This window comes from Mastigoproctus giganteus, chromosome 10 (assembly GCF_048544385.1).
Source record: "Mastigoproctus giganteus isolate SK-2022 chromosome 10, ASM4854438v1, whole genome shotgun sequence".
Lineage (NCBI taxonomy): Eukaryota > Metazoa > Arthropoda > Arachnida > Uropygi > Thelyphonidae > Mastigoproctus > Mastigoproctus giganteus.
In genome coordinates this window covers 100,693,431-100,716,396 of record NC_143584.1, presented here as the reverse complement: position 1 = coordinate 100,716,396, position 22,966 = coordinate 100,693,431, and the positions used below count along the sequence as shown (strand labels likewise).

The 22,966-nt window shown below is 36.4% G+C and overlaps 1 protein-coding gene across 2 annotated transcripts in view; it reads left to right on the top strand.

Annotated features, from left to right (window-relative positions):
- The window catches only part of ACC (acetyl-CoA carboxylase), a 1,497,654-nt gene that overhangs the window by 79,611 nt on the left and 1,395,077 nt on the right, over window positions 1-22,966 (top strand). For both annotated transcript variants that reach the window (XM_090383551.1, XM_090383552.1), the window contains 2 exons: window positions 9,074-9,212; window positions 22,598-22,707. In XM_090383551.1, the coding sequence (XP_090239677.1) occupies window positions 9,074-9,212; window positions 22,598-22,707 (249 nt within the window). The remainder of the gene's footprint in view (window positions 1-9,073; window positions 9,213-22,597; window positions 22,708-22,966) is intronic.

Here is a 22,966-nt window from a genome sequence, read left to right as displayed (position 1 = left end):
AAGAGAAAAAGACCAGTGCTGAACTACTTGTTGCTACAAGGTAGACTGGAATGGCATTTTGAATTGCACTTAACTGCCTTTTTCATACAAAAGCACTTCAAATTTCGGCACTTGGTCTTGCAAGTACATCTCACAAACCCTTGGCCGCTTCCCGTGGACTGAGCGAAGGCTGACCGGAGAGCTATTTCGTGGTCAGGAACGTCTCCAACTCTCAGTAATTCCAACTCCAACTCTATGCCAGTTCACAATTCACTTTATGTCCCAAGGACATAAAGTGAATTGTGAACTGGCATAGAGTTGGTTTAAAATTCCTTCAGCAGTTTCAAGTTTTTAAAAACCATCGTCTGTCACACTCATAACAACCGCCAGTAGATTGCATGAGTCACCCCGTCCCTTGTCGACGTCTTGGACAGGAACTCGCACAGTGGCCCCCAAAGGTGCAGGAGGAAATTTTTGTCAGAATCCATTTTCATTTTTTGGCCTGTATTTCCAGATTCAATTTAGATCGAATTTTACCTTCGACAGTATTCTGAATATTGAAGCAAAGAGTATACAAAATATTAACATCATAGCCTTCTATTTTCTCACTTCCATCGTCTTTAGTCTCATGTCCACAGGCGGCATGAACGTTTCGGTGGCAGTTTCTGGTTTCCTTCTTTGTTGGAAAATCTAGGAAAGCTTTATGAGAGGCTAATATTATCTAGATTAAATCATCTGTTTGGGGAATTAAACTTCAGGTTTGTAAACCAATATGGTTTCACAAAGAGACTTTCTGTGGTTGATGCCAATCGAGATCTGACTTCTCATGTACACAATCCTACTTATAAGTGGTGAAATTTATAGACTTTCAAGGAATCTTTATAGTGTCTGGTTCTCAAGTTTCACTTAAATTACTAAATTGTCATAGATTATTATACTGTACAGTTTTTAGTTGTTTAAATGGGAGACATTATTGAAGGCTCAGCATAAGGTGTTTATGAACAATGTCCAGAGGCTATCCACAGCTCTCAGCGTTGGGTCCTGTGTTCTGGAACCTGGTACTGCACTGGTTATCATTAGAACATGAGTTTTGCTACAAAGTGGCATATGCTGATGATCTTGTCTTGTGTATATCTGGTTGACCCAGTAACATTTTAGAAGAAAGCTGAGGCAATTTTATCTAGTTTGGTCACTTGGGTTAGCCAACATAGGCTGAAAGTATCCCCTTCAAAGACAGTGATGATCGTATTTAAAGGGAAACTGGGTCCTGGTAGATAACCAAAAGTTTTACTACATAGTAAACAGATACCAATGGTATCACAGGCTAAGCATCAGGAACTGAAATAAGTGAAAAGATCAAGAATTTCAGCTGTAACACATATTACTCGAAGAGATTGCGGACTGAAAAGGAGAGTGTTAGTTATATTATAAGACTGTATTTCTGCCCATTATCTCCTATGGATTTATTGTTTGGTATAAGAGGATGGATAATACAAAATTTAGGAATATATTACTCTTTATTCAAAGATTAATGTTAGCGATTAGAGAGTCTGTATAACTGTTTCTATGAATGCACTGCAAGTCATTGCAGGGCAAATTTCTTTAGACATATATTATTTTTAGATCTTGTTGGTGTTCTTTAAGAAAGGGAGTAAATTATTCATATATGAATTTATTAAATGAATTCAAAAACAAACTAAAGTTACCAAGGCAGATGTTATGAAGAAATTTGCCACAATATGGTAAGTGCGCTGGGATGCTAGTGAAACGGGCTGTTTATTCCTGATGCTAATTTGTTTTATAATAGTAAAAAGAATAGTTGGTTTTATCCAATATGCAACTGTCATAAATTTTTGACAGGCAATGGGCAAATTTAAACAACTTGTCATTTAATGACAAGTCCTAATTGTTGTTGTGGTGCTTGGGAAACTCGGCATCATATTTTGTATGAGTGTAGTATTTACTCAGATTATGGAAGCCCACTGTTATTGGTATACCTGAATTAAGACCAGGTTGTGAACATATATATGTAAGTAATAAGTTGTACTGTAATACTCTCCAGGTATTTAGTTATCAAGTCTTTAATAAGAGAAAACACTTGCATTCTTATTTATTGTTGCAGTAGATTACTCTCTGTGCAGTACTGCTTCCATTTCCACTTTTTAATTTTTTTTTTTTTTTTATGTGAATCCCAAACACGAGAGGTATTAGAACCTATAGTACTTAGTACCGTGCTTGGGTTGGAGGTTGAGAAGACGAAAGAAGATATTTATTGACATTGGACTTGAACTTCTGTAGATTGTAATTTTCCGGAAATACGTATGAAGGAAGGTTGTTCCAGAAAACGGCAGTTGAATGAATAAATGAGGAAGATGAAAAGTTGGTTCTGTGGGTTTGAAGTTGGACAGTAAATGGATGTTGGCTGGTGGCGGCACATGTTCGGACTGTTTTGAAAGAGAGAGCGGGAATTATAGAAGCCAATTCAGAAGAACAGTGCCCATGGAAGTATCTGTAGAAGAGGCATGCAGCAGAAACAGTGCGTCTATGAGAAAGCGAGTGGAGAGATGAATCATTAATTAACCTAACTGCCCTCTTCTGAATGGAATCAAGAAGCCTGAGAGAGGTTTTGAGGGCACCACCCCAGATGTGGGAACAATATTCCATGGCAGGGCGGATTTGCGATTTATACAGAGTGAGCAGCACTTTTGAAGAAAAGTAACGCCGAGAGCGAAAGAGAAAACCAAGTTTTTTAGATGCAGAGGAAGCAATATTTGTAATGTGCTTGTGTCAAGAGAGATTAGAAGTCAGGGTAATCCCCAAAAGAGATATATCCTTTTGCCTAGAAATTGGAGTGTCACTAAAGATAAGCATAGGAACAGAAGAATCCTTTTTGCGAGATATAAGACAAGACTGAGTTTTAGAAGGGTTGAAATCAACTAAGTTGTCTTTGCCCCACTGGAGAATTACCTGAAGATCGGCATTTAAGGAATTGGCAGCAGATTTTCGAGAAGTTGAAGCTGATTGAGCAGGACAAGGTTTCTCAAAATGGAAAGTTCAATGCAATGTGCTATCATTGGCAAAACTATGGATAGGATTTCCAGTCAATGGAAGAAGGTCATTGATATACAAGAGGAAAAGAGTGGGCGAAAGAACTGAACCTTGGGGGACACCGGCATTACTGGAGAAGTTAGAAGACAGAGAGCCAATTACCATCACCCTCAGTGAGCGATCAGAGAGAAAAGTGGATAACCAATTACTAAAAACAGTTGGCATACCATAAGATAGAAGCTTGTTTAGAAGACCTTTATGCCAAACACGATCGAAAGCCTTTGAGATGTCAAGAGCAACTACTTGTGTTTCACCGAACCTTTCCATTGAATTAGTCCATAAATGGGTAACATAAGCCAGAATATCACCAGTGGGTTGACACTGATGGAATCCATACTGGCGATCGTTGATCAGACGGAAGGTTTCTAGGTAGTTTAAGAGTTGGCGATGAATTGATTTCTCCATTACTTTAGAAAGAGTAGAAGTAATTGCAATGGGACGATAATTGGATGGGAGGGATTTGTCACCCTTTTTAGGAACTGGCCGGATATGAGCAAATTTCCAAGCAGAAGGAAAAACACCTTTGGAATAAGAAAGTGAAAAAAGGCGGCAAAGAATAGGAATAAGTTCAGGAGCACAGGTTTTGAGAACCAGTGGAGAAATACTATCAGGACCTGGAGCTTTCTTAGTATCAAGATTCATCAAAATCCTTCTGATATCCTTTTGACGGAAGACCACAGGGGGCATTGAATGGAGCGTGTTAGGAATGGTGGGAGGTGTTTTACCAAGATCATTAATACATGAGCTGGAAGAAAAATGGGATGCCAGCAGATCAGCTTTATCCTTGGCTGAAGTGACAACAGAACCATCTGGTTTGGACAGAGGTGGGAGCAGAGATGGGCAAAAGTTGCGGCCAATAGCTTTGGCAAGAGACCAGAGTGCTCGGCTACCATTAGGGCAAGAAGCAAGTTTTCTACTCTTAGCCTGTTCAAACTTTAGTTTGGACTGATTAATAACTGCTTTACAATTGTTGCGAGCTTTGGTGTAGGCAGAAAATGAAAGTGAAGAATTAGAAACAAGCCAATTACGATATGCAACATTCTTCTCTTGGATAGCCTTAGCACATTTATTGGAAAACCAAGGTTTAGATAAAGGACGAGATTTTCAAGTGGAGTATGGGATAAAGGATTCCATTCCTGCAAGAATAATTTCAATGACACGATCTGAGCAAACGTTGACATCAGATGTTTTGAAACAGTAATCCAACCAAGGAAAAGAAGAAAAGAAGTCTCGCAGTTCATCCCATTTTGCATTCTTGTAATGCCAAACAACACGAGGTTGGGAATAGCCATTAGATAAAGGTTCCATTGGAGAAGAGACAATCACAAAGTTGTGATCTGAAGTGCCTAAAGGACCTCTCACTACGACCTTGTACATAGAAGGGTTGTTTGTGAGAAAAAGATCAAGCGTATTGGCTGTATGATTAGGATTGTCCGGTATTCTTGTAGGTAAATGAACAATCTGTGCTAGGTCATTAGTAATTGCAAAAGCCTCAGCATCTCGACCTGCTGGGTCGGTGTGACTAGAAAACGGAAGCCAGCTGGAGTTGCGAACATTAAAATCACCAAGGAAAATTACCTCACTGTTAGGAAAGTTGGACTGGAGAAAGTCAAGTTGCAAAGAGAGGAAGTGAAAGAGCTCCAAGTGATTAGTGGAGTTGGGAGAACGGTAGAGACAACAGATGAATTTGACACAATGAGGTAGAGAGATTTTAAGCCAGAGAAGATCAAAGAGAGGAGATTCCAATATGCCAAGTCTCTGACAGGGAATATCAGAACGGACATATGCACAAGTACCACCTATGAGGCGAAAGGAATCATACAGCAAATAATTAGGACATCTGAGATGAGCAGTAGTTGAATCAACCGATAACTGAGATTCTGTCAGAAAAAGTACATGGAGTTTGGAAGACTGCAAGTGGAAATGGACATCGTTGAGATTAGAATTGAGACGACTTATATTTGTGAAATGAATTAGAAAGTGCTTGGGAGGTTTAGATCTTTTCGCAGATAAGCTTGCTCTATTAGTTTGACAATTCATGGTGTATTCAATAGTAAGAAAAAGTGGGTGGGACATGCTGTATGAAGTAATGAAATTTTTGGATATGGCGTACATGTGGTAAGAATATACCCAGATCCTTGACATAACGTGGCCTCGACAATGCTCCCCGCATACACACTACTCGGACTCCCTCCAGTCACTATCTGGCAGAGTAGAGGTAGCAAGATTATACACTAGCTGATCCGGAAGCCTCCTAGAGAGTTACTAATAGGTTTGGTCCGGTGTACTATCTAGCGGCCGGCCTGCGAACACCGTTTTAGAGCTGTACCCTCGAAATTTAAGGAATATTGGATCTCGCCACGACATTCATCATAACCTCAAAAGTCATCAATCATACTGCATGATGGAAGAGATAGGGAAGGGTTGGCCCGACCTTAGCTCTAGAGACTAAACATGGGTTCCACCACTTCAAGCCTCCAATAAGCAAAGTGGTGGTATTTCTCCGGTTGATGAGAGTCATCTACCACCTAGTTCTACTGCCTGGTAACATAGAGGGGCGGCGTTCCTCAATGTGGTGTGGGCGCCACACCTCGACCCCTGCTTACTTTGGTTCACACCTGGTGGTCACCCACCATGTACTTGTGCATGGAGGTTATACCCAGGATTACTAACAGTCTCACCATCGTGAAAGTGCAAGCTGAGGATTTGGCTGTCACAGACCGTCCGGACTTTGCCGAAATTGGGTCCACTTGACTTGAGTGTCACCTGAATATCAGTTCCATTAGCGTTTTAGACTCCCAGGTAGCAAGTACAGCTTGTCTGGCATATCTGAGAGAATGTCTGTGACAACCTCAAGGACCATCTGGATGCATTTTTTTGAGGAGTGCCTCTGTTTTTTTTTTTTTTTTTGCTACTCTGGTGTGGGACCTATTATACTCCTGCTGGTTTATGGGTGGAAATGTTTTTTTTTTTTTTTCGTTTTTTTAAAAAAAAATTAATTTTATCATTATTATTATTTTTTTGCTGGCTCCCAGGTTGGGTAGCCTGGGAATGGGATTTCTGGCACTCACTGGTCTAGCACTTCCACCAGTGGGTGCGGGATAAAGGTGCATATTATGTTGTTGGACAGACAGTGTTTAGTTGACTCAGGTTCAGCTCCCTGTGCTTGTGTTGGCCACCAGGCAGCACTTGCCCATATAGGGACTGTTGTCTGATGGCAGAGTAGATGACACACTAGTGCACACATATTTAATACACTCAGGCCAACATCAAGGGATTAGTATGCCTACAGAATACACAGTTGGAGATGGATGTGAATCTGGGTGCCACCCACGGCAAATGCATGCGCGCGCACACACACACACACACACACACACACACACACACACACACACACACACACACACACACACAGTACATAAATATGGAGGATATTACTGTATTATAAAAAAATTCTTAGTTTTGTTTTTTAAAAAAAAAATTTCAATCTTTTTTCATTCTTTTCCATTTTGGTTTTACCTTTGACAGTACTATAATTCTGATTTTGATTATAAAGTAAAAAAAAAAAATAAAATAAAATATTTAAAAGTATCATTGTATGTATCAGATAAAATTCATATGCTTTGCTATATTCAATTTTCAAGTATGGGGATCATTTTGCTTGGTGAAGACTGAGGTCGAGTACCTGGTGCTAAGGCTTGTGCTTATGTTCATTCTTGGCCTTTGTGTTGCTAGCTTGAACTCATTCTTCAGTGGGAGCAGAATGATCACAGTGATCAAAAATTGAATACCATAAAGCATAGGAATTTTATTTGATTTCAGCTGCTGTGGTGATATCCTTTTGCAGTCCTATAATATACATATGTATAATTTTTCAGTTTTTATAAACTTCTAGATTCTTTGAAAATTTTTGCTTAGGGTGGCATTCATGTCTGGAAACTCACTGAAGTAAGGGTTAATAGCACTTAATATTTACACTGTTCTTTATTTCAACTTGCAGCCCACTTCTAAATAGCACTTTGTACATTATAAATTATCAGTAAAATAATATTAGTAAAATAATTTATTATCAACGTAGAACATATTGAGTAGTACAGCTCTGATTCATACTATCTAATTATAAATTATCAAAAAAAAAAATAATAAATAAATAAAAACAGCTGAACACTTTTATTTATTTTCTTTGTTACATATTTGAAACTGATTATCACTTCTGATTCACAGATTTTGTGAGGCTGTGGTACTGGGAGGTAATAAAGCCACTTATATTTGCCATCTTTGCTTGATAGGTGAAAGTTTTTGAGAAAGGTGCATTATTTAATAACAATATCTTAATGTATTAATTTGCATTTAATTTTCACTTTGAATGATTTTTATTTCTTTTGTGGATTGACTGTGAAAATATCATTTAATTCTCATTTGGGAAAATCTTCATTCTTCATAAATGAAATATATATATTTAGATTTTTCTAAGATCTATCTATATATATATATATATATATATATATATATATACGAGAAGGCAGTTTGAATTTTGTTAGGTTTTATCGCTTAGGTTTTACAATATATAATAGTATATTTCTTCTTTTTTTGTATTGCCTATGTAATTGTTTCCTACAGAAACTGATTTATACGAATAATACACAAATGGCTTGTTTTCTCATACTGAATTGATATTTCATATATGATATAGGGGACCAACCTTACCTTTTTATTTGTTGTATCAAGGAATGTGCAAATGAGAGAATTCTTCTGCATTTATAAAAGTAGAAAATTAGTTTTTTTTGATAACGTGTTTCATAATTTAAAGTAGAAAATTAGTTGTTTCATGATGTGTTTCACAATTTAAAGTAGAGAATTATTATTTATTTATTTTTTAATTTGTTTACACTCTAAAACTGCTTAGTTCAACTAAGCAGACCTCTGACGAAAAGTTTGTACCCTCAATTTTGCTATTAAAAATTTTAGAAATTCCTTTAATCCTTGAATATAACCATTATTCTGCATAAGACTTAAACACTTAGTGTAAATCCACTTCTGTTAATAGGAGAGACTTTTTTTTTTTTGTAATATCTACTTTTATAACTCCACAGCTCACCAGTGTGTACTTAGTTATTGTAACAGGACTATTGTTTTTGGCTGTGCAGAGAGCTGCATCACTTGAAGCACAATTGGCTATGAATAATGTTATATTTTGTTATAATTTTCATAATAAGATAATTTGAACAAATTGTGTTTATATTTATTTATTTGTTCAAATAAATAAATATAAACATATTTTGTATGCATGCTCATACATTTTTTCAAATAAATATACTTGTAATTATTTTCTGAGTTACTTGATTATCATTTGCTTATTTTGTAAATTTATCTGCTATAAATTTTTTTTTTTTTTTTTTTGTTTTTTCCTGTGTTTTTACTTTCTCAGGCGGAAAAACCCTGTAGAAATTTGTTGGTTTCAGTAATGATATTTAATAAGATATATTTGTGTTTATTATAATTGTTCATTATAATGATTCTTTTATTTCGAAAGGTTATTACTTTTTTTAATGATTTTTTTTAAGTAGCTGTTATCAGACTTATGGTTAACAATGCTCTTTTTGCACGATGGTGTAATTTAGGGTTAAAAAGGGTAAAAATTACCAACTGCAGTTGGTGTGCCTACTAATGAGTTAAGAATGTAATTATTCTTAAAGTAACTGTACTCATTTTTCATTGTTGAGCTTTCTATCATCTATTGATGATTTCTGTGTTATTTCGTTGCACTTAGCTGTCATTATTTGATATTGCATTATATTCACCTAAGGAGCAAACCTAAAGTGTTTCAAATTGTTTCCAGAGATTAAATTGTTCACTTAATTTTAAAATAATTTTTGTTGACCTAGTTTAATAATAGAGTGAATATTATTATTTGTGTAGGATAAGAGGATTTTCAGAGAAATTTGATGTTGCAGCTTTTTATTATTATTTTTTCATTGTTCATTAGGTTCTTATAGCAAATAATGGAATAGCTGCTGTAAAATGCATGCGTTCTATTCGTCGGTGGGCCTATGAAATGTTTAGGAATGAACGTGCAGTAAGATTTGTTGTAATGGTAACACCAGAAGATTTGAAAGCAAATGCAGGTATGTGTGTGTGTGAATATTAGGAAGATTACTCCATGTACAAGATGTGATCAAAAAGTTTGGGGAATGACTTTGTATCATGAAAATGCAGTGTCATAGCAGTTTTTAACTTGTCACAGCATGTTTGTTGATTTAATTAGACATATAAATGCATGAAAAACCCATTTATCTGCAGTCAGTTTCAATTGGCATGCATTGAACAGAAAGTATTTTATGTGTTTGTTGCATTTTAAAGTGAGTGATTACTAAGCAGCAAATTTTGTTTCTAAATAGGGAATTGCAACAGACTCCTATCAAATGTTAAAAACAGCTTTCGGAGAAAGATGTTTTAATTCAAAGATTTCCAGTGGTTTATATAGTTTATCTTTGAAGTTGTTAGTGAAATTGTTTTTATTATAACATGTTAGTCATTACTTTAATAATAACACAAAAATACCACAAACAGAAACAGAGCCCACACACAAATACTATCTTTTCAAGGTACATCAGCACCTGTAAACTCCCAAACATTTCTCATTCCCCATAATAAATTGTTATATGTCAATCAGTTTTAACACACAGTGTGAGAATGCGATGTGTTTCAACCAAGTTTGTGCCTCACATTCTCACTGATGATCAGAGAGTGGAGAGTTCTTGCATGTCAAGAACTCTCCACTTCTTCAGTGGAGAGTTCTTGACATGCAAAGAACTCTCCACTTCTTCTTGCATCTTCTTCTTCAGTGTGTTACTTCTGCTGACCAGGACTTTGTTTCTTCCATTATTACTGGATTAAAATCTTGGGTGTATGGCTGTGACCTGAATGCTTCTAGTTGGAAGATACAGTCTCTAAGGAACATAAAAGGCAACATGCATAATTATAGTAGTACCAGGAATACCACAAAACAGTTCTACCCAGTTGCACGATGGTGTTCATGCAGTTAACATAGAACTGTTTGCAGTGTTCCTGGTTCACAATGGAGAAAACAAGCAGAAAAGTGGGATTCAGGGGATGGAAGTAGTATCATGAAACTTTTCTGCATTCTTGGCACTTTTCATTCAAGAATTTCTTGTGAAGCACTATTATACCTATAAGATTTAGTTCGACATGATTTTTTTTTTTGTTCCCTAGCTGAATCCTCCTTAAATAGGTCACAGATTTGACAACTGAGGAAATTATTCAGAACACAATGGGAACTATTAGCAATTCCAAATGAAGCCCATCGGAAATGTTTCCAGAAATTTCAAAAGCTGTGGAATCAGTATAGCAATGCTAAGGAGACCACTTTGAAGGAGATCCATCTGTATAGCCAAGTAGTTCCATTTTCTAAATAATGTTCAGTCTCTGAACTTCTTGATCATAATTTATATGAATGCTGAATGCAGTTGCCTACTAATGCTTTGTCGTGTGTGTGTATATGTGTGGTAGTAGTAGTAGTATTAGTATTAGTAGTATTAGTAGTAGTAGTAATGTAATATTAGGTAAAGTGTCCATTTTAGTAAATTCACTATTTCATACATGAGAAGTTTAGCTCTATAGTTTCTGATAAATTACAGGAATTGCACAAGGCAAAATTCTTTCAGAGCTTTTTTTTTTTTTTTAATATTTAGCTTTGTAAATTCTCTGATAAAAATGCTTTCAGTGCTTTAAAATCATTTCTAAATTATTTTGGAGTGAAATTCTTTATAACATATTTTGTTTCTGAACATTCTTGACGCAAGCTGGTTCAAAAGGATATTATTTTAATTTTCTTATTTTTTTCTGTTTAACTGGAAAAGTTAGTGATTAGGTTGGAGAAACTAGCATTGCAAAGAATTCTGAGTGATTAGTAAAGTTTGGAGAATGATAAGAGGCTTCAGATGAATTTGACAGAATGGAGTTAGAGAAATTTTAATCCAGAGGAGATTAGAAAGTGGAGCTTCCAAATTAGGAAGCCTCTTGCAAGGAATTTCAGAAGGGATATACACGTGTTCAAAGAAAATGCATCACCCCTTAAAATTGTAATTGTCATCTGAATAACGTAAGTATATGGAAATATTTCTTACAAATTGCATCAGATAAGATTGACATGCATAGGTGATGACGTAATATTGCATCAGCTGTTACTTTCAGTTATATAAGCATGCTCTGCAAGAGTTGCAGTTATTCCTTGCTTGTGTCAGAATGGTGAGTTATGTGCAGTTGACACCATGAAGAAAGAGTGCTATTGTTGCTCTATGTGAACAAGAATGTTCTTCCTGTCATATTGCTTATAGAGTGTCTTGTAATCAGTCGACAGTGAGTAGATTTCTTTCCAAACTCAAGAATACTGGTTCTGCTGATAGGAAAGAAGGAGCCAGACACAGTCTCTATGCCAAAACAGGACCGCGTTTTGAAGTGCTTATACCATAAAAACCATAAAGCTTCTTCGTGCGAGCTGAAAAGAGAATGGAAAGAACATACAGGGGGTGGTAGCAAGTGCATTAACAGTCAGAAGATGCCTCTTCAAAAATGGACTTGTAGCCCGCCATCCTAAGAAAAAGCCCCTCACAAAAAAATAAAAAAAGGCCCAATTAATTTGGTGTAAGGAGCATGTCAAATGGACCACTGAGCAGTGGAAGTCAGCTATTTTCTCGGATGAGAAGAAATTCAACCTGTATGGCTTTGATGGGAGACAAACGATTTGCCATAGATGTGGTGAAGAATACCATCCGGACTGTATGGTGTCTACGGTGAAATTCCCTACCAGCCAAATGATATGGGGGTGCATTTCATATCGTGGAGTAGGTCACCTGCAGTTTATAAAATGTTCTGTAAATGCCAATGGATACCTGGCTATATTGGAAGTCAAACTGCTGCCAACCATTAGGGACCATTTCAACCTGCCAATTAACTGCATCTTTCAGGACTACTCTGCTCCTTGTCATCGGGCGAAAAGTGTAAGTAGGCACTTCTGTGGTTACTTTAGGTTCATTTCTGCATTAGAGGTTCGACAATAATGTGTTTACATTTGTTACAAGTGAAAAAATAGTTGGAAGAACGGTCCATTACAACTCTTAGCTGGCCAGGAAACAGCCTGGACCTGAATCCTATAGAGAACTGTTGGCATCGTCTGGAATCTGCAGTTGCCAGAAAGAAACCAAAGACCCTTTGTGAACTCGAGGAAGCCATAATTTGTGTTTGGAACCACAAACTATCAGTTGATTATCTTCACAACTTGATCTTGTCAATGTCTCAGTGGTGTGCTGCTGTCATCAGGGCCAGAGGCGGTTCAACTAAATATTAGTTTGCACCTGGTGAACTTTTCATTTTGCTTTGATATCCATTTCCAGTTACAGTTTCCATGTGCATTGGAGCTGAGGCCTTATGTATTTGTGAAAGGGGTGAGGAAATTTTCATGAGATTTAGATCTTTTTGCCAATAAGTTTTTGTTCTGTTAGTTTAAATGTTAATGATGCATTCAGTAGATGAGGTAAAATAAGGAGGGAAAAAATGTATGGATTAATGAAATTTATGGATGTGACATGCACGTAGCTGGAATATATATCTATCCCATGACTTACTGTGGCCTTAACAATATCCTCCATACATAGTACTTGGTCTTCCTCTGTTCACTGGCTAGCAAGATGCTAGCTAATCTTCATCTCCTAGATCAGACCTGTTGATAACTAGGATAATCTGGTCACGACTAGGTCCAGTCTGGTGGATTATCAGACTAGTTACTGGCCTACAAAAACCATACTAGAGCTGTACTCTCATAATATAAGGAACATGATAATTTAAGAGAAAAACTTTTCAAGCCTACAGGCGAGTAAGGCTTCTTGGGTTGATGGCCTGTAATTGTAAGGGAGGCAGCACGTAAGTGCATTGAACCATTGAGGCTAATTATGAAAGTATCACTGGACTCAGGAGAGATTCCATTCGATTGGAAAAGTGCCAATGTATCTCCAATACATAAGGATGGTACTAAGAGTATAGTTGGAAATTACTGACTGGTCAGTCTAACTTCAGTAGTATTGAAAATCATAGACGCAATTTATCAAGGGTGGAATCCAGGATCATTTGGATAGAAATGGAATTCTGAAAGATAGGCAGCATGGTTTTGTGAAGAGAAAATCATTTTTAACAAATCTGGTTATCTATTTTGATAGGATCACTTGTGAGCTGGATTTAGGGAATAATTTTGATATTGTTTATTTGGATTTCAGCAAAGCATTTGACTCAGTCCCACATGAACGGTTACTTTATGAGCTGGAACAGGTTGGAATCACAAGGAAAATTCTTAGATGAATAGCAAGATGGCAGGAGGCAGAGGGTTGTGATAAATGGTTATTCCTCAGATTGGGTTAATGTAAGAAGTGGGGTTCCCCAAGGATCAGTATTGGGGCCACGGTTGTTTTTGATTTTCTTAAATGATATCGATGAAGGGAAAGAGGGTGTGATGTCTAAATTTGCAGATGATGTAAAGTAATTAATGATCACTGCCAAGCATAACTTTTTTCAGAGTGACCTAGATAGACTTCAGGGATGGTCAGAAAAGTGGCACCTATGCTTTAATCCAGCAAAGTGCAAGGTCTTACACCTGGAGAACAGTAACTCCAAAATAACTTATACACTTGGTGAAGTGTATAAGTTATATTGAACTGAAGTCAGTAATGGAGGAAAGGGACTTGGAAGTTATGATACGGCAGACACGAAGTTCTCCGAGAATTGTAGACTGATTGAAAGAAGGCCCATCGTGTCCTCTTGATGATTTATCGAACATTTGCTAGTAGAGATAAGGACATCATAATCCCATTATATAAGGCTATTGTTAGACCACACTTGGGATACTGTGTTCAAGTGTGGAGACCACACCTAAAAAAAAAGACATTGAGCTTTTTGAGAGTCCAAAGACTGGTAACTCGCCTGGTGAGATCAGCAAAAGGATGTCCTTATGAGGAAAGATTTCGAATATGTGGGTTGCACAGCTTGGAAACTAGGTGCCTTAGAGGTGACTTGATTGAGGGGTTTAAGGCAATAGTAAAATGAACGAGGATGAAATTTTCAAGGTTATAAATGATTCTAGAACTAGGGGCCATAAATTCAAGTTATTGGGAGAGATGTTTAGACTGGATTGCAGGAAGTTTTATTTTAGCGAGCAAGTTATAAATTACTGGAATAAGTTACCTATGTGAGTGGTAGAGGCTGATCATTTGGGGAAATCCACGGGTCAGCTGGATATTCCCTCCTCCCATAGGTAACTATGGGAGGAGGGAAATGCATAGGTTGTCTGTGTCCATTTCTCTTATTATTATTATTTATTTTGTTTTATTATTATTTTATTTTATATTATTATTATTATTTATTTATTTTTTATTTATTTATTTATTTATTTTTTTTTGGCTGGTGCAGCATGAGCCTTAGGCTTCCTCGCATCATATGGCCATTACTAATACTAATATTGGATCTTGCTAATGATGTGTGTCATAACCTCAAAGACATTACATGTTAGAAGAGATAATGAGATTGCCAGAACTTTGCTCTGGAAACTGGGTTTTCCTTCTTTAGTCCTCAAATAAGCAAAGTGGTGGTATTTCACAAGACGTTGAGAATCTACCACTTACTGTCACCTGGTGTAATGTGGCCCCTGACATCTCAACCCTTGTTAATCTTGGCTAACACTAGGGTAGTCACTTCTAGATGCAGTGTTTCTGACTTGCATGCAGGGGGTGGGGGAACCCGGGATTATTAACAGTTCCACCATTGTGAAGGTGCGGCATTAAGTTTGTGTGTTGCAAAATTACCAGATTTAACTGAAATTCAGCCTACTTGAGTCACATGTGGAACTGAATATCAAGCATATTATTATGTGTTTTAGAATCCCATGTAGCAAGCCCAGCTGTCATACCTGGAAAAATGTCTGGCAAACTTCAGGAATCAGAGTTGTTACTTGCCTTACAGACAGAATGCAGCAGGCTCTGGCAGGATGTATTACCTGATATATTACATCTTGTTAAAAAGATTTTAATGCACTGCTGCTCCTCAATGACAGAAATATTATGAAAATACTCTTCCATTCAGATGACACTACATATGTATCATAACTTTACTAAAAGTTGGCTAAGATCCCCTAGTTCCGAGCAGTTATTGTCCTATTACTGCAATAACCTCTCACATGAAGTATATAAACAACAACAACAAAAAAAAAAAAAAAAGAAAAAAGATAAATGCACATGGAGCCAGGATTCTAACTAATTTCAACTTACTAAATGCTAAACTTCTTGTATATGGGTTTCAAGCAAGAAGATTAGCTCTGTGCTTAATGACATAGACAGAAGCAATATAAGGCAATATACAGTGGTACCTTTGGTTTGCGAGCATAATTCGTTCCGGAAACGTGCTCGTAATCCAAAGCACTCGTATATCAAAGCGAATTTTCCCGTAAGAAATCATGGAAACCCAGATGATTTGTTCCAAAACTCAAAAATTTTCATATACTGTAAAAATGATTAATACAAAATACATACATACCTTTTCATATTTTTAATATTTAAATTTAATATACATAAACAATCGGATTTATGGTAGGACGACTTTCACTGTCACTAACGGAATCACTGCTATCTGTTGACTCTTTCTTTTTGTGCGACTTTAAAATAAGGAACCTCTCCAATGACACTTGTCTCCTCTTGAGGATTTCACGGAAATATGACATTGCATTGTCGTTAAACAGATTCATCGCTCGCACTATTACAAAATGAGGGGGCACATTTGATACACATAAACAAAGCTGCGCACGTGTAGCAATTGAATAAACAACACCGTAAAGGCAGAGATACACTTAACACCTCACATTTTACTAAAGCACATTTCTAGGGGTTAATACCATAAAATAATAAAAACAATTTCCAGTTACGTTCCTGCTAGTGGAATCTGTTATAAATTGGTAGTAAACTCGATCTAATTGCATTTGCGATTATACCGATAGCTGGAATTGTGTGGGTTTTTACGTTATTATGGCGAAATGTTTTTCCCCTTCACTGATACAAAAAAAGAAAAAAAACATAAATACATTTTCAGAATGTCCTCTTCATTCCTATCGTGTTGCGTTCGGTTGGGGTGAAAAAAAAAATGAAATTACTATATTAGGATTACCCATAAATGATTACATTAACCCGTATTCGTGTCTGTAAATTGCGTGTGTTCTCTGGTCGATTTGCCTGTTTTGCTGGACGAAAAAACCTCAGTTTCTGAGGGAAAAAAACCTTGCTATCTACGCCTGAGACCGACTAACTCAGCCACGGAGTGAAAAAAGCCCACTAAAGTTCCTCGCGTCATCGATGGGATTCGAACCTGGGTCTTTTCCACCCAGTGTGGGGAGGACGGTGACGATACCACTGTGCTCTACCCACGCAGACATTGGTTGGGGTGATTCTGCGTTCGACTGCCATTTCTTGTAAACACAAAGGCGAATCGTGCATAAGCGAATTCGGTTCGTGTTATATAAGCTATCGTTCGCTTATTTATAAATCGTGTATGATCGAATTCGTGTAGTGTAAACATGTGTTATACGAGTACTGACTGTACTCGTATTGCAAGACCTCGCTCGTTTATCAAGTTAAAATTTATTAAAAATTTTTGCTCGTCTTGCAAAACACTCGTAGACCAAGTTGCTCGCAATCCAAGGTACCACTGTATATAATATGTAGAGATGCTGGAACGAGTACAGAGAAGGGCAACAAGATTGGTGAATGGAACAAAGGGGTGCTCTTACGAAGAAAGGCTTAAGTTTTGCAAATTACAGTGTCTGGAGACTAGGCACCAGCGAGGTGATCTGATAGAGGTGTATAAAGCCTTGAATGGTTTGAGCATGCTCAATGCTGATGGGATTCTTCCTCTTGCTCAGAATAATCATCTGAGAGGGCATAAATTCAAATTGAGGAAAGACAGATGTAGGATAGACGTGCGGAAATTTGCCTTTAGCCAGCGGGTGGTTGGTTGGTGGAACAGACTTCCATCCCTTGTCGTGGAAGTTGATAGCCTAAATAAATTTAAGGCTCATCTGGACAGGTATTTCGAACGAACAGAGGGGTGAAGTGAAAGTGGTTATTTTTTATTTATTTATTTATTTATTTTTTTTTTGCTGATGCTGCATAAGCTTGCTTTCTTGCATTAGATGCCTCTACTAATGCTAATGCTAAAGGCCATTTCATTAGAAAGGAACACTTGGTCACAGTTTACTGAGAAAGCATTCAATACAGCTTGAAAATATGGCATAATAAGAAACTTTGATATACTGGGGCTGAGGGGTAATCTTCCAAAATATATTCAGAATTTTTAATGTTAGATTCAAGTTGCATTGTCTTGCAACTTTACTCTTAGTTCTACTCTGTTTGGCATAAAAATAAATTCCATAATTCAACATATCCCTCCCACTGTCATTATGGCACTGTATGTAGATAATTCAGCATCTCTTGGCACTCTCTTAACTTGTATAGATTAAGAGAGTGGCAAGAGATGCTCCAGAGAGTTCTAAACAAAGGCATTACATGAGTCAGAAACAACTTTTCTTTATTTTTCCATTCAAGTAGAAGTATGCTTCTGCGGATAGTGCAGTTTACGCACAGATCTGGAACTTAAGCTAGGTGAAGTAATTCCCATAGTTCATCAGTCACTTTGAAGACTAGCCTTAGACTGCAAATTAAACTTCCTAGAACACATCAAATAATATTGAGTCACATGCATTGCCTTTGAATCTGGACCATTTGGATATGCTTCTTTACTTCAGTCAGAAGGATAGTGTGGATTCAGGGAAAAAAGTATGATGGCTTAAAGTGTGGATGATTTAATGCTTGGTGTCTCATGCAAGCTGTGGTTTACTTATTGAAGAAATTTTTTACTTGTAGGTAGATTAGGTTCAAATTCAGGTGATTTGGTGAGATCGTGACATGGGGCATGTCGCGATATCACCAAATGGTAATGAGACAGACTGTTATCATGCTGCATATAGGCCAAGGCTGTTTGTGGAATCCAAAGTGTCAGACTCAGTATATTTAAAATTTTAAGAATGTGTGAAGATAAAAAAGACTGTCCTTATTCCATTCATCAGATTTTCCAAATGGAAGAATTACATGGGGAAAAAAAAAAAAAAAGTAGGATAATGATTTGGATGAAATACTGTAGTTCATGTATTAAAGCGACTTGCTCCTTATGATAGGTGGAGTTTGCTTGTAGTATGCTTAATTTCCAAGTTTTGGCATTTGACATTGCCAAAACTTTGGAAATTAAGAAATTGTCTCAAGAAATTGAACATCTGGAGGGTACAATACCTTGGCATGCTAATAGGGATGCACTCTTACACCTGTACTATACTTTAATGCAATTGGAGTTGTCTATGATTTTTTTGTCCACAATTGCAAGGCCTACTATTTTAAAGTAGTAGCATGGCCCAATTTATCATTGTTACACTGGGTGCATATTATAACTCTCCCATTGAGAGTTTATATGCTAAAGCCACTGACCTCCACTGCATCTTTGTAGACAGATGTTATTGCTTAATTATGTTTTCAGGATTGAGGCAACCCAAGAATCTGACTTAGAAAACTTGATTTTTACCAAAATTGGGAAATATGTACTAGTCACATCCAGTGGCAATCATCCAGCTGGCATTCACCTCTGTATTCTACCCTCAAATGGTGTCTTGTATTTTTGTGTGTGTGTGTGTACGGTAGCTCAACTTGTGCAAACTTCTATACCCACTCGGATGTACCACATCTCACCATTCATTCTAGGGAATTCATCACTTCAGATGTGATGAATTGTCTAGAATGAACATTGCACAAACTGCATTTTTTCAGGCTGTGATTTGTAGGAGAACTGCCTCTTGTCCCTCAGTTCTCTCCTGAGCCACAGCACTCCCACTGCTTTGAGCCTTTTGCTTTGCTGCTCTAGTCTGGGGCATGATATGGGTATAAGGCAGTGGTCAGGCCACACCTTGAGTACTGTATACAGGTCTGGAGGCCTCATTTTAGGAAGGATGTAGAGCTGCTAGAACGAATACAGAGAAGGGCAACAAGATTGGTGAGAGGAACAAAGGGGTGCACTTATGAAGAATGGCTTAAGTTCTGCAAGTTGCAGCATCTGAAGACTAGGCACCTGCGAGGTGATCTGATTGAGGTGTATAAGGCCTTGAATGGTTTCAGCAGGCTCAATGCTCATGGTGTACTTCTGCTTGTTCAGACTAAGAACCTGTGGGGGCATAGACACAAATTGAGGAAAGACAGCTGTAGAATAGATGTGCAGAAGTTTGCCTTTAGCTAACAGGTAGTTGATTGCTGGAATTGACTTCCAGCTGTTGTTGTTGAAGTTGATAGTTTAAATAAATTTAAGGCTGAACTAGATGACAAACATTTGGAGTGACCGGATGAGTGAAATGGGAAGGTGTTTTTTTTTTTTTTTTTTGGCTGATGCTGTATAAGCTTGCTTTTTTGCATCATATGCCTCAACTAATGCTAATGATTTCCATTTAAATTTAATATGATTCAGAATACTACACTAAACTAATACTTAAGTTCAACAATGACACAACTCTTATTCACGTGTTAAGCAGCAATAACACATGCTAGCCTGTCAAGTTTGTTATATGTACAGTCACTCTCCGACTCATGTAAGAGTTGCGTTCTGCGGAACTCTACGAAAGCGGAATTTCCCTAAATGCTTATGCAGCACTTGCAAATTTGATTGAATACAATTGAAGCAAAAAAGAAATGTTCAACAAACATGTAAATAGAGTTATTTATTCAATTTTTTTTTTATCTCGTGCACAGAAAAAATTTCAAAAGTGTACAAAATTACAAAAATTGTAAAATTACAAAAAGAGAGAGGAGACAGGCATAACATCAGCAAGTTTTACCTTTCGAGCATTGTTACTAGAATTAACTCTCCAGCTGATAAGCATGCCACTGCAGAAGTTGAGGGCTGTGAAGATTTAGAAGCGGTTTTTTCCAATATCACAAAATTTTTCTGCAGCTGCAGAATTGACACTTGCGACTTCCCCGCATACTTTAACGTTTTGGAAACCAGCATGATGCTTGACCTGTTAAACCACTCGTTGCTTGCCACGAACTTAGTTTGGGGTTCGCCGTACTTATCCTTATTATCTTCATAAATACTTCTTGCTTTTGCTTCAATGGCCATTGGACTCAGGGGCACTTGCTTCTGAATCTGACTTTCCATTCATATTATTAATAGCTTTTCCATCTTCGATATAGCACCTGAACACTGTTTTGTGATTACTGTTGTTCTTAAATGCGTTGATCCTTTAACACGATCTTTTATATGCGCACTGTCCCTCAAAATAGTATTCACTGTTGGAGCAGCGAGACCTAATTCCGTGCAATAGATGACAAACTTTGTTTTGCTTCGTACTTCTTAATTAATCATCTTCATTTCTAAATCAATTTTGTTTCATTTCCTAGCACTGCCAGCACTTGCCCTTGCCCTTTCCATTGGTCCCTTTCCCTTCACCATTGTAATATGTACATAGGAATGAAGAGAAGATTCTGAAAATTTATTTATGCTTTTTTTATATGATTGAAGATTTCAGTGAAGGGGAACTCATTTCACCATAATACCGTAACGTAAAAACCCACAGAATTCCAGTTATCGATATTATCACAAATTCAATAAGATCAAGTTTATTACACATTTTTAATAGATTGCGCTAACAGAAAAGCCCAATAAACCGGAAAGTGCAAATTGTTTTTATTGTAGTGACCTCCAGAAATGTTTTAGAAAAATATCACAAAGGCTTTCAAAATTGATCCTTATAATGGAACATATGATAACTATGAATGTATAGTGCAATTTCCATTATAAAAATGACCATTTAGAGAGATATATATAGCTTAGCTATATAGCAAAAATTTCAACTTTCAAGGTCTTGAAACGAATTACCAAAAAAAAAAAAAAAAAAAAAATGTGTTATTGGGTTCACATTACGATATTTTCACGATACCTCCTTTATTTCTCTGGGATGCAAAATACGTTTCCACAATTTTTTTAAAGTTTGCACCAGCTGGAAAAAACTTACGTAAAGTCGAATTTTCGCAAGTCGAGTATTACATAAGCCAGGGAGTGGCTGTATTGTACTATACTGCTACCTTGTAAAGTTATAATAAAATTATCTTACGAACGACAACCTAAGTGATTTGAACTATCAGGATACCTTTACCTTTTAAACCTTAAAAACACTAGAATTCTCCTACCATGCATTCTTCTAACTGTATTAGTTACAAGATACAATATTCGTACCAAATTTACAGTACAGAGGTCCTATATATTAAGTTTTAATATAAAAATTCTCTAGCTAAAATTAAAAATAAGCTAATGAACATGCTTAAGACCATTAAGCTATTTATAGAAGGCAATTTAATACGTTAATCAAGTCAAAAGTGGCAAAAATTTCCAAAAAACTTCATCTTTCTCAGGAGCTCATAAACCAAAAATCTAGATTTTGCAGTTAAGTCAAAATTATTGTGATATAAGAGGTGGCAGGACGTAATGGAAAAAGCTCAAGAGCATTTGGAGATAAATCTGCTCAGCAAAATTCAAAATTAATGACTTGTTTTCCTCTAAGTTCTCAGTGTAGTTATCTTCCTTTAAATTTTGTTGTTTGTTACAAATACAGTGTGATGTTTTTCTCCCATATAAGAATGTTTTGGAAGAAAGTTTTTAAGTAATCAAATAAATAAACACATTTTACATCTCTGACTAGAAAGGAGATATATTTGCTTATCATGTTTTCATGTTTGCCAAAAAAAAAAAAAAAAAAAAAGTAATAAGAAGAAATAAATTCCTTCTTCCAAAAATTTACTACTTTTTTTTAAATTGGTGTCATCTAGAACATAAGTGGAAAATGACATAAAATGTAAGGGATTAAACTTTAAAAAAAAAAGTATGCAAAGTTTAACCAAAAATGCCAATTAATCTTTAAAAATTATTGGTTAAGTAACGTCTGTGCCCATTTCCAGGCCCTTTTTCCAAAAGTGATCCAGCTAATTGTTGGATCCTTTTTGGGAAAAGGGCATGGCCATGGTCCTCTTTTGGATGAGTCACTACTAAGTTTGGTTAAAAATTTTGTTTTTGATGACTATCTTCATTATGTAACAGTTTACTGGCTGGAGTACTATTGTAGGAACCTTTCTTCTGTAGCTGTCTTTCTGATTGAAAATCCAAGGTAACATTATTTAATGCATATTTGTAATATAATCAATGTATTAATTTTATGTAAGAATTTTAAATCTTACTGTTTCCATGATGGAAATATGTAACTACAGTTTGAGATGTAGTGTAATCTTGTTACAGAATTTCTAATAACTTTTCATGTTACAGAATTTCTAATAACTTATCATATGAAAACACTTTTGTAAATGATGTAATATTGCAGAGTATATCAAACTGGCAGATCATTATGTTCCAGTACCAGGAGGCACAAACAATCATAACTATGCAAATGTGGAGTTAATTTTAGATATTGCAAAAAGAATGGGTGTTCAGGTTAGTGGGTTTTCTGGTATCAATATTACTATAATGGTTATTAAAAATTTCTTGATCGGTCTTGTTATATTTATAGTTTGTATAACTCATTTTTATTTATCTTAATGTGTTTACCCACTATATTGATCAAAATGAGAGGCATGTACTAGCAAAATTTCATTCATCTGTGATATATATTATCATATTACATCACATATAACTGTCAGTGTTGTTTCTTTCTGTTTAATGTTCAAGAAATGATCACTTGTCATTTTTGGAT